The following is a 16,889-nucleotide window of genomic DNA, read 5'->3' as shown; positions in this document are numbered from 1 at the left end:
GTTTGGTTGCACCTTATCCTTTTATATAATCTTTTTCTTAATGTCATTTTATTAAATTTTGCTGTTAAAAACCTTCCATCTCCACCTCCCATCCCCCAGACCACATATCTTCTCTATATCTTTATCCTTAACTACGCGCACAATCTTCTTAGTTTCTGTACAATATTTATAGTGGCTTCACCACTATAAGTCATCCATTTATTTTTAATTTATCCTATTTTAATCCCCTGTTTTGTCCCAAATTAATCAGGCTATAATTTCAGATTGGACCTGCTAATAAATGTAGTTATTCCCCAGCTGAGCCAAGGGAAGGGATGGCCAAAGATGGGATGTTGTGTGATAACCGCATGGGACTTTTGTTTAGGAGACAGATCTTGCTTCATGCCTTTTTGGTTCAAGTAAGCAGGCCAAGGAGGCAAGGGAAAACCCGTCATTCGTGGATAGCCTGCAACACAAACAGCAAAACGATTGGATTGGAACGCAGTCTATTTTGTTCCGTGGCTTTTCTGCATCATGGTAGCGGGAAAACAATGCAGGTGCAGCCCAGCTGATAAGGCGGTAGAGCCATCTGAAAGCTGACGGCACAAACAGCCCCTTCTCCAGATTTTAAAGACATGTTTTGACAGTTTGGCAGGGAAGAACGGCTCCCCACGCCCTCAGAAAAATGGTCTCCAGTGCCCATGGATTTGTGAGCTGCAGTCACTGGCTTTATAATTGGGCCTCATGTTTCAGCCTTTAATGAGCAAAGGACAGACGAAGTGCAAATGCAGTCGTGACTTATTTATTTACATTCCAAAACATGACATCCCACAATCAATCATTTCCCCTACATTTCCTTCCTCACAGTATGCAAATAGGTACATGAGGCACTCTGCGAACATTGGGGAGAAAATCCTCTATCTCACATGCATCTAATAAACCTCATGCAATATAAATAGCAAGTATTGCAGAATGTATATAAGCACCATTAGAAAACAAACAAACAAACAATCTGCATAAACACATAATTATGGTCAATAGCAAGGTTACAGTTCATGCATATATCACAAATATTGGGGAGGGGTTCCCTAAAAAATACTGGCTAAAGAGCCAATGCTACTGTGTGTCTGTATGTATGTGTGCATGTATATGTATGTGTGTGTGTGTATTCATTCCAGCTTATTTCAGTCCTTTACAAAAGTCTGCTTCCAGACCTTCTTTCAAAATAAATAAGATTACAGTGAGAATGACACACACACATATTCAAGAGTATGCTTGCTTTGGAACATAATTGCCACTGGGGCTCCTTTTCAAGGTTGAATCGCTAACAGATGAGAAGGAAGGAACGCTGCCGAGCTCAAGCCACCCTTAAGCACTCACAAAGTCATTAATACTGTCAACTTTTTGCAAAATAGTAGAGGGATTACAGAAGAGGAACATAACTGACTGTACTTCTGTAATTACATAAGGTGCCAAACGCTAGGGGAGAAAGATGTTGTAATGGAATGATGCTTACCTTATGAACTGGATCGCCTCCAGTTTGACCAAGTGGCCCACTGACTGGCCACAGACTGTGGCTAAACCCATCTGGGACTGAAATAGACTTGCACTTCCTGAAAATATGCTCCCCCCCCCCCCTCACACACACACAAGATGTTACCAGTCCTCAATTGTTGTCTGCAAGTTACATTTCTACCTCACACCTTTCCTTCATGGAGCTCCAAGCAGAGTACAAGGTTTTTTTTTCCTCCCCATCTTATCTTTACCCCAACCCTGAGGGAGGTCATGCTCACAGTCATAGAGTTGGAAGAGACACCAAGGGCCATCCAGTCCTGCCAGGCAGGAAAAGCATCATCAAAGCCCTCCCAACAGATGATCATCCAGCCTCTGATTAAAAGCCTCCAAAGAAGGCACACACAGGCAGGAAGTTCCACTGTTGAACAGTTCTTACAGGCAGGAAGTCAGGTGGAATCTCCTTTCCTGCCATTTGAACCCATGGTTCCATTGAGTCCCAATCTCTAGGGCAGCAGAAAACAAGCCAGCTCCCTCTTCCTTATGAGATCCTTTTGGATATTTAAACATGGCTCTCATGTTTCCTCTCAACCTTCTCTTCTGCAGGCTAAACAGACCCAGCTCTTTAAGCTGTTCCTCAAAGGGAGGAATGATTTCCAGTGAGCTTCATGCCTCAGTCAGGACTTGGACCTGGATTGTCCACAAATTCCCAGACTAGCACAGAACATAGTAAAGATGTGTAACCAAATGCACGCTTATTGCTTCTTTAATGCTTCTAAAGCTGACAAAGTTCTCTTTTGGTGATCTCCACTATTTGCTCTCTTTCTCCTTGCTCACGAACTGGCAAGTAGATGGCCACAAGGAGGAGGTGAAGATGGTCTTAAGGCTTTTGGAGTGGGTTCCCCAGTTAGGAGTGTGGCTATGCCAGCATTCAAGGGGTGAAAACCCATGGGGCCTGTGGTGGTGACTCAAGCACATCCATTCACCAAACATGCCAACTTCATTCTCCCAAAATGCCATTTTAATTCACCCAATATGCTGGGGCCATGAATGAGGCTCAGAATGAGATATGGCTGCACTTCCAATAGTACACTGACTTAATGAAACACAAGAGTCTTGATATCTTGTGGCTGAACAGTTACAGAAGCACAATTGTGTTGTTTTAAAATCATAGAATCATACAGTTGGAAGAGACCCCAAGGCCCACCCAGTCCAATCCCCTTCTGCCAGGCAGGAACACATAATTAAAGCACTCCCAACAGATGGCCATCCAGCTGAAAACCCCTCAGAGACAGAGACTCCACTGCAGGAAATGCCAATATGACAACTGGGTCCGGTTGACATCCTTATAATCAAAAAAGAGCAGGAAACCAAAGAGGTTTGGAGTAAGTTGTTGCCTGACATCTACTTTCTTGCAAAGAGAGGCTTCTCAATCCAAACACGACAATTTGTCATTCCACTCAAGTTGCACTCAGTCAACTATTAAAGTCATTGTGGTGGTGAACGCCACTCGGTCGCCAAATTGACAGAAACACATCCGATCAGCACAAATCTACAGTATCAAGACACCACTATTATTCAGAAGATGCAGTCACACCAAGAGGTGTGATTTTCCTGTTGGTCTGCTTTGTTCCATACAGTGCTTTGGAAATGCCACAGTATTTCCCAGCAAAAGAACAGTCTGTTTGGAGAAATCATGGAAATCCATTTTTTAAAATATCTCAGGCTCTCTGCCTGCATGCGCTACCTTTTCCAGCTCTCAGCATCGCTCCAAAAGAAAGAGACCTTTGTGGCTCTCGTTGTCAGCCTACCTCCTTTTAAAAACAGGCACTAATCATTATTAAATGCATTCTCATCATCCCTCCCTCTCATTCCATCAACACCACTATTAGAGGGTGGATTTTGTTAAACTTTCCCCTTCTCCATTGTTCTAAAATGGTTCTGCGCACACTCTCAGCTCTCTACAAGGATCTACCAAACACTGCATGTCAGACTAATAGGCTGTGACAAGAACCCCTTCCCCCTTAGAGATTGCTCCTTGTTTACTCCTGTAAGTGGTACATTTCTGGTGTGCAAGCCTCAAATGCGGGGCTTGCTAACACTGACTCCACAAGAGTAGATGGAGCTGGAGTGGTTCTGTGAAAAGGCAGGGACCATTCCCATCTATATATACACATTTCAATGTCTTCTGCAACACCAAAGGCATTCCAAGTGGCCAGATACTGGTCAAAGGACATTTAATCAACAACCAAGCTTGCAAACTTTGTGTTTTGTCTGTTTGTTTGTTTTGTTAAAAATGTAATACAAATGTCTGGTTGATCCTGACACGATAAATAAATAAATAAATGTCTTTGGAAAGCTGGCTTGGTACCCAAGGCACTTGGAACACAGGGAGGAGATGACAGTGGTTTTACAAAGGGAGAGCTTTGATGTTTTAAAAAGACATACCAATACAGAACTGAATCAGGTGTATTAGTCACAATCCTATCTTAAATGTAGCACAAACGGGTCAATCAACAAGTTCTGTCTTACGTCTGATATAACAGTTTGTGTTTTTTATTTAATTTTAATTAAGGCATAATTATTTTTTATATGCTGGGTTGTCAATTTTCATTCTTATGGGTGTAATGTTGTGTTTGGGCATTGAATGTTTGCCTTTTATGTTTGAAATCTGGGGAGATAGGGCGGAAGGGCGGAATATAAATAAAGATTATTGTTATTATTATTTTGCATTTCTCTATTTCTCAGTCTCTGTTTTGAGAAAATTAAAAAAACAGACTGTGTGCTTTCAAACTAATCTGAAGTTTTGTGTTACTTCTGAAAAGGGAAGCTAAAGATGTCCAATGCCATTTGCTCTCGTCACCCAGTTTAGACCCTAATGAGACTACTAGAATCTTTCCTAACTTTCTAAATTATTCACCACATCTATGAAGGATGCATTACCAGTTATTCGGAGGCTGTAATATATTTTACTTTTGCAAGGCGCACGCTGCAAAATCATACCCCTCCCCCTTTTTTAGAAAGGCTTTCCTTGGCCACTCCAACCTTGCAATTTGATGGTAAATTAGCACACTTCTCAAATCACTTGAGAAAACTAATGGTCCATTAGCCAGCTCCTATTCAGCAGAAATGACTCTGCTTCCAGCACAAGCCCTATCATCATCTCCTTTGCGAAACAACCAATTCAAAATACAGGGCGCAGCTTTAAAAAAAAACAAACCCCAAAATGGCACAACATCCTCTAAAACAAGACGGGACCATTCATGCAGCTTTGTGTTGAAAAGGAAGCTGAGATAAATACTCACCAATATACAGAACAACTTTCTGAGATTCATAATGCACAGGACAATGACACAATTCTGCATTCACAAGTTAAGTTAGTCTCCATTGCATATGAAGGGGATAGTGACGCAAATAGCAGAAAGAGGTCAGTCTGCCCACTTTCTTTCTTATTCTGCCTAGAAAACAGCTAAAATCTGATGATAAAACAAGCTAAAACACAATTAAACATGGTTCATAGAATCACAAGGGGCCGCTCTGTCTTTCTTTTCCCCCTCCCCATGGTTGGTTGGTTGTCTCCCTGGCCTTCCGGTTTCCCTTGTTTTAATGTTTTGATTCCTGTACAAAGAAACACTCACTTTTCAGCGAATCTCTTATTCGCCATGCTTTTAGAACTTAATGGGTATGTCCTTAATGAAGTACCACTGCCTTCCTCCCTGAACCTTCTGTTGGTGCCTCATCTGAGCCACACTCTTCCTTTTCCTCCTGGGAGAAAATACCTTGGCCTTTCACCTTGGTCCTTCCTCATCCGGCAACGTATTTTTTAAGGGTGGAATTCGGATGCCGGATGTGTGCTGCTAAAGAGAGCACCTGGGCATAGGGGAGACAGATTGTGCTTTTAACGCATTGTTTTAAATTGTGCTTTTAATGTATAGTGTTGTAAATGAGTTTAACTCTGTACTCATGTTTATTTTGTCGAACCCTTACTTCAGTTGTTTATAACTTATATTGAGTTATTTGATTTCATGTTCTGCTTTGATTGTTGTTTATGTTTGCCACTTTTGTTATTTCTGTAAACCGCCCTGAGTCCCTCTGGGGAGAGAGGGCGGATTAAAAATAAAAGTTTTATTATTGTATTGTATTATAGATTCTGCCCCCTGTTGAAAAGGATCTCATCATTTTACATAAATGATCATTTTACATAAATGACCTGAATGTCCCTGAACTACACCAATGTGTGCATTCCTTTTAAAAAATCTTAAGTGCTTTCTGAGTGTTCGGATGCATTAAATAAGAATTAACAGAAAAGCTATCACATGCACCACACAATACAGGGTTAGTCAAAATGAATAGGCCAATAAGAAAATTCATTGTACCCGAATGTATGTTTACTGTAACCAAACCACAGCTACGTAGCGACAGATAAACTATCAAAGTTTTTTTTGAGCAACACACATGTACGTTAATGCCGCTAGGCGTCGCTAGGAGTCGCTGTTTTCAAAATGGCGGAATCAGGCAAAGAGAAGGCGTTTTGTGTGATGACATTTGCTAAAACAATGTCAGTAATTACGGTCCAGCGAGAATTTCGAGCCAAGTATGGCAAGGAACCACCTCATCGACATTCCATTGCGAGGTGGGTAAAGCAATTTGAGGAGACGGGCTGCTTATGCAAGGGTAAAACCACAGGACGACCGCGTGTCTCCGAAGACACAGTGGAATCCATTCATGCATCCTTTCAACGAAGTCCCCAGAAGTCGACAAATCGTGTTTCCATGGAATTGAACGTTCCGCAAAAAACTGTGTGGCGCGTGTTACACAAACGTTTGCAGTTCAAGCCGTATAAATTGCAAATGGTGCAGGCTTTGAAAAAAGGTGACTATTCGAAACGACACGATTTTTGCGAATCAATGCAGCGAAGACTAGAGGAGGAAGGCTTTGCCAACAGACTGGTCTTCAGTGACGAGGCAACGTTTCACCTGCGCGGGAAGGTCAATAGGCATAATCTCCGCTTTTGGGGATCTGAAAATCCTCATGCCGTATTGGAACATGTAAGGGATTCGCCGAAGGTAAACGTTTTCTGTGCAATAACCAACCGTCACGTGTTTGGCCCATTCTTTTTCGCGGAGAAAACCGTAACAGGCATAGTGTACGCTGACATGTTGTCTGAATGGTTGATGCCACAGTTAGAAGAGAAAGTGCCCGATTTCGTATTCCAACAGGACGATGCCCCTCCGCATTGGCACAACAGTGTACGCGAGTACCTCAACGAACACCTTCCCAGACGTTGGATTGGCCGTGCTGGAGTGACTGATCTTCCATTTCTCCTGTGGCCCCCCAGGTCCCCCGACCTCACACCATGCGATTTTTCTCTCTGGGGGTATGTGAAAGACACTGTGTTCCGACCTCCATTACCGCTGACCTTGGACGACTTAAAACAGCGCATATGTGCTGCATTCGATGCCATTACGTCGGATGTGCTGCAACGGATGTGGAATGAACTGGACTATCGCTTGGACGTCTGCCGTGTCACACGGGGCGCCCATATCGAACATCTCTGAAGGTGAGACAAAACTTTGATAATTTATCTGTCGATACGTAGCTGTAGTTTGGTTACAATAAACATACATTCGTCTAAAATTAATTTTCTTATTGGCCTATTCATTTTGACTAACCCTGTATAACAGAAAGAAAGCAGCCCTGTCCCAGCTTTGTTAGAGGGCATATGGCACCCGAGAGCAGCTGGTTTCCGGGGCCAACCCCCCCCCCCCCCCCAAAAAAAAACACTGGTTTAAATAAAGTTTCTAACATATTATAACACTTCAAAAAAGGTCCCCGACAAAAGAAGAGTATAACAATAATAAATTACTTAATTATACATAAAGTTTGCCATGAGATGCATGCTATAGAAACACAAAATCAACAAAATGGCCATACAGGCTGAGTATCCCTTATCTGGCTTCGGAAATGTGGAATATTCCAAATTCTGAAATTGTCCCCATGGATGGCTGAGTGAAACCTTTGTTTTCTGGTGGTTCAAGGCACACAAACTTTGTTTCATTCACAATATTATTAAAAGGGCATATTTTGTACAAAATGACCGCCAGGCCATTCAGATAAGGTGTCTATGATACATAAATGAATGTTGGGTTTAGACTGAGGTCCCATCTCCAGGAGGTCACATTACGTATATGCAAGTATTCCAAAATCTGAAATACGTCACACTTGTTGTCCCAAGCTTTTTGGATAAGAGACACTCAACCTGCTTATAGTGTAGTATTGAATAAACACCAAACAATGCAATATCCCAGCAAAGCTCAATGGCAGTTACAAATGATGATACATCCACATAACAAATTCTGCTGTACTACTTAGCTATAGCAGTAGATATTTTGCTTCTCATATTTTATATTCCACAATCCAACCTCTCTCTTGAGCTTCATTAACACATCACTAATATTTTCTTTGGTATGTGACAGAGAGAAGGGGCATTAACTCTCATATAAAAAATTAAGGCTGCTAATGTTCCAGTCTTGGTGACTGCATGTAATACTGAATTGAACCATCTCTAGTGGTTATGACAGTAGCTTATTCATATATGTTATAATTAAATAACAGGAGCCCCCGGTGGCGCAATGGGCTAAACCCTTGTGCCGGCAAGACTGATGGCTGAAAGGTTGGCGGTTCGAATGCGGGGAGTGGGGTGAGCTCCAATCTGTCAGCTCCAGCTTCTCATGCAGGGACATGAGAGAAGCTTCCCACAGGATGGAAACATATCGGGGCATCCCCTGGACAACATCCTTGCAGACGGCCAATTCTCTCACTTGCAGTTTCTCAAGGCGCTTCTGACACTAAATTTTTAAAAAAATAATATCTAAAAGCAGCCCTTTAAAATCGTATGCTACTTCATGGCCTTCCAGAGAATCCCTAGGCACAACTGTTAGGTCCAAGTACAGCAGACCCATTAAATCAATGGGAACTTGGTAAGGCAACGCTTACGTAAATCCCACTGGTCTAGCTGCATCACTTCAGACTAGAGCTTGGAAATACTTACAAAACAACCAGTTATTTGGCATTATTTCTTGTTTCATCTGCGATTATAGCTACGTACATTACAATTCTGACCTAATGATGGAGAATATCCATCGTGTTAAAGTGTAGCTAGGTTTGAAAGTTACTCTGAGAGTTACAGGGAGACAACCACACTGAGTGATAGAAAGAAAAAGAACATCACTTTTGCTCCGTTGTGCACATTGAGGCAGCAAGCAGGCAGATGGAACAAAGTGTGTATTGTTCCATACACCAGCGACTTTGCATCCTTCAAAAGCTTTCACAAAGTCACTAAAAAGCAACATGTTGCATTGCTTTTAAGACATCGAGTTACTTTCAAAAACTGTAACTAAATTTCTGGACCTGGGACTGTATTACTTGTAATATAGCTCTGCTTCAAACTGTGTCTCCGTTAAAAAAAAAGATCCCAACCAATATCCATATTGAAAAGGCAAAGAGAATCTGAGGCCATAGCTCTCCCTTTGCCTTGAAATAATGGCTTTTAGACAAAATAGCCCTTTTCTTAGCAGGGAGAAATAGCCAGTCATCTCATCCTGTCTGAAGTGTTACAAGCCTGTTTTATAGAAGAATCCCAGTTTCAAAAGGTCAGGACACTTGATTTCTGGTACTTTGTCCACTCCATAGTTGTTTTGGTTTCCAGGTGTTATATAGACTTCTGGTTTTCTTTTCAAACTTGCTTATATTTGGATGTTGGGCTTTTGGCAGATCGGACTGTCCTGCTTTCAATTGTTCGTTTCAGAACTGAAAATATTGAAGAGGGGCCCTGCGGCACTGTCGTCAGCAAGGCAGCTCTTGGGGTCCCTGAGGCAATCAGCCATAATCTCTTTGGGTTCTCTTAGAAAGGCCACCAAGACGGTGATGTTGTCGGTGGATCCACTCTCCTTGGCTGCCGCGACCAAACTCTCGGCGGTCTTGAGGCCATCCCCTTTGCTTTGCATCAAGTGCTCGAGAACGTGGTCCACAACCTCAAAAGGCTGGATGGCATCGAAAAACCCATCGCAAGCCAGAAGCACATAATCTTCAGCCCCTGTCAGCTCAGTGGATGCACCATCTGCACAGCCAGAAATATAAGGCTTTTGGAGCAGGTCACCTATAAAAGGAGAGAATGAGGTTAACAAGCTGGTAGTTACCCCATTCTTTTTGCCAGTGTTCCATATGTTCTTCCCTTTTTAAGGCTTTCCAGACGTCCCTGAACTACATCTCCCATCATTGCTCATCATCGGTTATGCAAACAGGAGGAACAACTCAACTCCTGTCCTGCGTTTAGCAGAGGGCTTTCAAAATCACCAGAGGAAGGAGGTGAACTGAGACTCTACAAAGATAGCATTAAAGAACTTCTGCATCTTGATATTACCCAAATCTTGTTTTGTTCTTCAGCATCCTTTGAAATCCCTGCTTTTGCCTGAGCAGGAATCTGCATGCTGTCCTTTACTCAACATTTCTTTTTAAGGTGTAACATTTTAATATCACTACTGCCTGCTCACCATTTGTCTTCTTTGTATTTTATAGTTCAACTGTACTTTTTTTTTTTTTGAGTGAGCTGTTCCTGGTACAATTTAAGGCAGGGCTGTCAAACTCATTTTGATTTAGGGACACCTCAGCCTTATGGTTGCCTTCAAAGAGCTCTTGAATACATAGGCACAGAATCCATGAATACAGAGGGCCAACTATTTTTTTTACATAGTAGTTGGTGTTTTTAGTTTTTACCCAGTTTGGCTCCCCAGATGTTATTGAACAGTAACTCCCATTCTTTTTGATTATCTGCCATGCAGGCTGAGGATGGTGAAGATTGCCACCGAGCAGCCTTTGTGGCTTTGAGGTTGGGGAAAGGTTAGATGACATTTTAAAATAAGACATTCTGTCCACAAGCCTTATCTCTAAATCCAAACCCCACTCTGATGAATAAACAGAACAAACCGCCCTTGGACTGCAGAGAAATTATCATTGATCAGGAAGAAGCACTGAGCCAGAACCAGATCCCCAGATCCAGTGGATTATGATTAAAGGAAACCACCCTGTGCCCTGTTTCTTAAGGGGGAATTGTGGTTTACATTAACCATAGTGAAAAATCCCAACTACTGTTTGAGCTTCTGAACTGTCAAAGTGGGAAGTAATAATAAAAAACGATGTATTTAACTACAGTGTTCCAACCGTTTTAGACATTAGATCAAGATACTGGTATCAAAGCAAGTCTTTGCCGCAGGCAACAGTTAGATGCTTTAGATGCTTAGGTGGCTTATTCTTCTGCGTGTTTTTATTCTGCCTCAGCTGATAAATTGCTTACTTTGAGCTTCATTGTGTTTTGGTACATATTGTGAATTGCCTATAAGTAATCCTCTTTATGAAAAGAAAGGAAGGTTAAATACAGAGTTAAGAAATAAACAAAAATCAAAGCATTTTGTACACGGAAGTGAAGGCAAAGCTATAAACTAATCTTTCAAAACAGAAAAACATGGTATTGTCAGTGAATGCCACGAAGACAACGCATTAGCAATGGCTTCTGATGCCAACGCACACACATGCCACCTTGAGTGGCACATCTACAATGTTAAAAGATCATTACAGATGCTTCCAGAAGGAAACTGAAGGAGCTTTATTCTTTCGCATACCATACCAGGTGTGCGTTACTATGGCAATGCACTGTGTAAAGCAATTATTAATGTAGGTGCTGAAATGGCACCAACCGAGTCCAAAGTTAGCAAATGCAGCATTGTCTCTCAATGTGACGAAACACACATGCTTTTGCTCAATTAGTATTCAGCTGGGCCGTTCCAGTCTCATTCTTTCCCACTTTCCGCAAGACATGTTTATGCAACCCCCCCCCCCCCCCCACAAAAAATGGAGAAGTTTCTAATTGTTGAGAATGTGTTCTGAAATAACCCCCTATCCAAAGGAAAACACCCCATTTCAAACTGTGGGAGAATAAACAACCACCTCCCATCACAGTGGTATGCTGGCAGTTTTTAAAAAATGAACTAAATGTCTTGAATGAATGTTTCTCGTTGAGGTTTCTGTTCTTTTGCTTACCAATAGCTCTAGAAACAGCCAGGGTCCCATTGACGCGCCAGCAGTCCATGTAGGTGACACAGCCTCCTAGAGCTTCAATGCGTTGTCTTTCGTCCTACACAAAAACAAACAAGCCTCGCTAAGTTGCTGCTGGGAAACTGCATAAACCCCCAAGTGTGGTTTCATTTCCTCTCTCGTGAAACCTCCCCATAAAGCTGAAGAAAGTAAGGAGCTTTTCAACAAGTTTACAAGTTTGCAGGGTGCAGTTCACTCACTCCTCCCTGTAGCAAGGCATTGACTAAGCTTGACACGTGTATTTTCTGTGTTGTGTGGAAACTCAGATTCCACATACCTGTAGAAAGGCGATACTGGCAAAGCAACAGTTGAAAAGAATGTGTATGTACAGCTTAAGAAAGTATAGCCCATACGCAACCATCTCTTCTCCTCCCTTGACCTTTCAATGGCAAGAGGGGGGTTGACGCTACTTTTCTCTTAGATTTAGCCTCTCTGGCAATGAACTGCCTCCTTGAGTCCCTAGCATAATGAAAAACTGCATCCAGCCTAATACATTTGGCAGTTTTACTCCCTAGGATCAAACTGTTGTAGTCCACAGCTGTCTAGACCAGAGCTTCTTAAAATGTTTCAACTTGCAACTCTTTTTTGGCCAAAGTTAATGTTATATGACCCTAGATATGTAAGCATGTAACTTAAGTATACAAATTTAAATTATTTTGAATATGGGATGGTTAAATCCATGGACATGGAGGACCAACTGTAACACAGCAATAACAATTAGGGCATGCCTAACTTCCAAGTATCGTATATACTTGAGTATAAGCCGGCCCGAATATAAGCCGAGACACCTAATTTTACCACAAAAAACTGGGAAAACGTATTGACTCACGTATAAGTCAAGGGGTGGGAAATGCAGCAGCTACTGGTAAATAAATAAAATTACATTAACTGAGGCATCAATAGGTTAAATGTTTTTGAATATTTACATAAAACTGTAATTTAAGAAAAGACTGACCAACTCTGATTAAACCATTATTCTAACTTCCTTCAATGTAAATGTACTCATGTATCCTTCCAATAATAAGAGTAAAATAATAAATGTTAAATAATAATAGAGTAAAATAAAAATATAATAACAGTAATAAATAGAGAACAATAAATTTAATAAAACTAATAGAGTAAAATAAAAATGCAATCATAACAATAGAGTAAAATTATGTAAACGTAATAATAACAAATAGTAAAATAATAAATGTAATAAAAATTAAATAATAAAAGAGTAAAATAATAAATAACTTTGACTTGAATATAAGCCGAGGGGGGGCATTTTCAGCCCAAAAAAGGGCTGAAAACTCGGCCTATACACGAGTATATACGGTACATAAAAATCAAACCCTTGAAGTAAAATACAGTAGCTCTCTGTATCTGGTGGAGTTTGGTTCCAAGGCCCACAGTGGAGACCAAAACCCATGGAGTCTCAAATCCCATGAGATACAAGGGGTTATTAAATCATGTCCCTTATATATGATCTGAAGAGAAACCAGAGTCCCTTATATAAAATGGCAAAGTCAAGGTTTAAGATTGATATATTCAAGCTGTGGATGGTTGAATTTCTGGGGAGAAGGAAGGGCAATACATACTTTCCTCTTCCCTGTTCGCCTTTACATACCTTTGTCTTTTTTGTGGTTTCTTTTACATTGAATTTGGAAACTAATACTCTTCTGCAAACTAAGGAGGTCCCTCACAGACAAACCAGGAAGTCCCATTTTGTGAGCCATGCTGGTCGACTCATACTGTTTTAGAAAATAATCATCAACTCTTCATGGCACTCCATGCAGTCATGCCAGCCACATGACCTTGGAGGTGTCTACGGACAACGCCGGCTCTTTGGCTTAGAAATGGAGATGAGCATCACCCCCCTCCCAGAGTTGGACACAATTAGACTTAATGTCAGGGGAAAACGTTTACCTTCATGGAAACAAATAGACATGAGGTGAAGTTTCAAGGTTACCTCTCTCTCTGGTTTGTGAGGTTCCATTAGGGTTACTGTTTTCCCTTGCTGGACCAACATAACCTGGGAGTCCCCCAGCCAAGCGATATGTAACTTGTTGTCGACAATCAAGGCAGACACACCAGTGCTGCCACTGCGCAGCTTCTGTGGAATTTTTAAAAAAGAGAGGAAAATATGCTTTAAGGAGTCTTTCAAGGATGAAAGGTACTGAGGGGGAGTAAGCTCTCATTACATAAGGAAAAAAGCAAGAGATGCTATACTGATGTGGAAACAATTGCAGGGAATTCACACTGGTATGGTTCTGTTCTAATGTATACCTGATTGTGGAACAAGTATGGCAGTGATGGCAGAATGGATGTCATGAAAAAGACGACAATGGAAGGAGAATGATGACACTATTCTCCCCAATAACCCTTTTTTGGGGAAACATTTCAGATAAATGCTAATCCATTAACTTTGGAGCCGTTGGCTTTTTCCTCTATGTCTAAACGTTTGGTTTTATTGTTTCACAGTCTACTATTGGGCTGCAGATTAAGACTGTTTAATTTTGAATAAAAACCAGTTTGCATTCACCCATGTTCAGGAACGATGAATCACACTTTTGGGGAAATGATTTAAATACATTTTTCCTCTTTGGTGGGTTAGGCAACACTGCCATACAATCCAGTTTCTGCATCCAGATTATCGGCTTTGAACAGGATTATATGGCAGTGTAGATTCATATAATCCAGTTCAATGCAGATAATCTGGATTCAGAAACCGGATTATATGGCGGTGTACATCCAGCCTTAGATCAATTTTTATTAATCTATCTAAAGGGATAATTTGTGAAATGCCTGATCCAACTCTATCCTTCTACTGTCTCACCTACTGCATGCAGCATAAGAGTAACGTGCCTTTCCCCAGCATTTCTAATTCAACCAAATAAGAAAGGACGGCTCAACTCTAAAAACAACACCCCCAATTCAGTTTCCCCTCGTTCATGGCCAAGTCCCTGTGACCAGAAGAAGTGAAAGAAATCAGTTAGATAAATATAGATACCCCATATGTTTAAAACTGTTCTGGAAAGACCCAGACGTCAATTAATGCTGACCTAAACACAATTTTTCATCTCCTCCAATTTGTGGACAAGGACTCTTCAACTAAAATCTATTAAGTCAAGAGATACATTATTCATCTGGGATGTTTCACAAGCTAATCAGCATTAAGTAGTTACAGAACAGGCAATTGTCAAGAGAGCATGCTTCTCAGCACTCCCTCCTCCTTTGGCAGGCCAACCATTTGTCACTGCATCATAGGCCTTGCGTCTCCCCACTCACCTCCCTTCTGGCTTTCGAAAGAAACATTTCATCTGTTTTTTCAAATGATTCTCTTAAGGCCTTCCCTGGATTTGTCAGGAAATCCTTGTGGTTTGCCACATTGACATGCAAATGGGTAGCCGCATAGTTAGCAGCATCGATTCCGCCATGGCCATCAAACACAGCAAAATATGCCCGGTCTATGTTATCCTTTGGATAGTTAAGTCATGTAAAGAGGAGAAAAAAACAAATGCAAAACCAAACATTGCATGGAAATATCTTGTTGGCTTGCAAAGGAGTTGGCAAATACAGTCACAATCTCTGATCAGTTACATTTACAATTCACAACTTGAAGCAAGCCACTCTGGACATTTTAACAAGATATCTACAGAGGAAAGACCCTTCAATATTCAAGAAAGAACCCTTCAAACATTTCCTGGAAGAAGAGAAAATTCCAACATGGGGATTTCATGCTTAAAATGTTAATCTATTATATTATATTGTATACAATAAACTGGATATTACAGATACAACAAAAGAAGGCTATGTAAAAAATTGACAATATATTTCAATTAAAGGTAAAAAAAATGTTTATTTGGAGGTCTGGACTGGCTTCGCATTAATCACACAAATGATAATAATAATAATAATAATGTGAATTTGGCTCAGACTTTTAAGTGGACATAATGATAGTGATAATAATATTAATTGTTATTATTAAGGTAAAGGTTTCCTGTGACATTAAGACTAGTTGTGTCCGATGCTGGGGGGTGGTGCTCATCTTCATTTCTAAGCTGAAGAGCCAGTGTTGTCCATAGACACCTCCAAGGTCATGTGGCCAGCATGACTGCATGGAGTGCTGTTTTCTTCCCACCAAAGTGGTACCTATTGATCTACTCACATTTGCATGTTTTCAAACTGCTGGGTTGGCAGAAGCTTAAGCTAACAGCGGGAGCTCATACTGCTCCTTGGATTCAAACTGCCAACCTTTTGGTCAGCAAGTTCAGCAGCTCAGCGGTTTAACCCGTTGTGCCACCAGGGGGACCCAATTGTTATTATTAACATTACAAAAAAAGAGCAAACCACTCTGCTCAATCTGCAGTAATACAAACCCTTATACTGTAGGTAGGCCTTCCAGCAGCTGTTGGATTGCTTCTCCCATTATTCCTCCTCGCAATTGGCTATGCCAGCAAGAGCTGATGGGATCTACAGTCCAATAACATTTGCAAGGCCAAATGTACCCCTGCCTTGCCTTATAAGCAGACATTCAGAAATTCAGATTATCAGATCATTAGTATGGGGTTTAATATGATGGTTTGATGGTTCATAGGGAGTGCTTTTGCTGACAACAACTTCAGGTGAGCAAGTTAAAAAGGAAACACTGCTTAACAAATAGTTGGAAATTGGTTGTCTGCCTATGAACTGTGAAACTGGGACTGCTCATTCAAGCGTGTAGGTCCCACATAAAATTTGCTATTTTAAAACTAACACAGCCAACCAGAAGAGAAATCCACCACTGTTAGGTCTAAATGATTTTTGCTCATTCCTCCAAATAATCTCCAACCCGGATGATAGTGACTATGGGCACAAGATTACCCTCAACTGAGCCCTAGAAATGTACCGTCATGCCAAAAAGCTGGTTAAATTCTGGGAGACAAACGTGTCTGTCCTCCATTTTTCGGCGGCTATTACGAGTCGCGTGGACAGAAATCTGGAGGTAACGTTCAAGGGGCTTCAGGCTTGGCAGCTGCTTCTGCCATTTGACACAAACATCCCAGAGTTTGTTAAAGAAATAGCGCTGCAAAGGGCCTCCATCCAGCACTACCAAAAGACAAAGAAAAGCAAGAGGTTACAGGAAGTAATCATTTGAAGGCACATAATGCATATTTTGTTCCTATCCTCCATACCATTCCTCTCACTCCTTCAGCTGTTTCTAGTGCATTATTATTCTTTTTAAAGGCTTATTTTCAGCCCTTTCATTAAGTATTGATTATGGTTAA

At 41.1% G+C, this 16,889-nt stretch overlaps 1 protein-coding gene across 1 annotated transcript in view; it reads right to left on the bottom strand.

Moving 5' to 3' along the window:
• Positions 1–765: 765 nt before the first annotated feature.
• Positions 766–16,889, bottom strand: part of PPM1F (protein phosphatase, Mg2+/Mn2+ dependent 1F) — a 33,158-nt gene continuing 17,034 nt past the window's right edge. Inside the window, exons 3-7 of the mRNA XM_060785908.2 lie at positions 16,511–16,710; positions 14,911–15,099; positions 13,592–13,735; positions 11,587–11,680; positions 766–9,649 (exon numbers count right to left, since the gene is read on the bottom strand). Of these exons, the coding sequence (XP_060641891.2) occupies positions 9,282–9,649; positions 11,587–11,680; positions 13,592–13,735; positions 14,911–15,099; positions 16,511–16,710 (995 nt within the window). The 3' untranslated portion in view covers positions 766–9,281. The remainder of the gene's footprint in view (positions 9,650–11,586; positions 11,681–13,591; positions 13,736–14,910; positions 15,100–16,510; positions 16,711–16,889) is intronic.

The sequence above is a fragment of the Anolis sagrei genome, chromosome X, assembly GCF_037176765.1.
Source record: "Anolis sagrei isolate rAnoSag1 chromosome X, rAnoSag1.mat, whole genome shotgun sequence".
Lineage (NCBI taxonomy): Eukaryota > Metazoa > Chordata > Lepidosauria > Squamata > Dactyloidae > Anolis > Anolis sagrei.
Note: the sequence above shows the minus strand (reverse complement) of the source record. Positions and strands in the feature narration are given on the sequence as shown.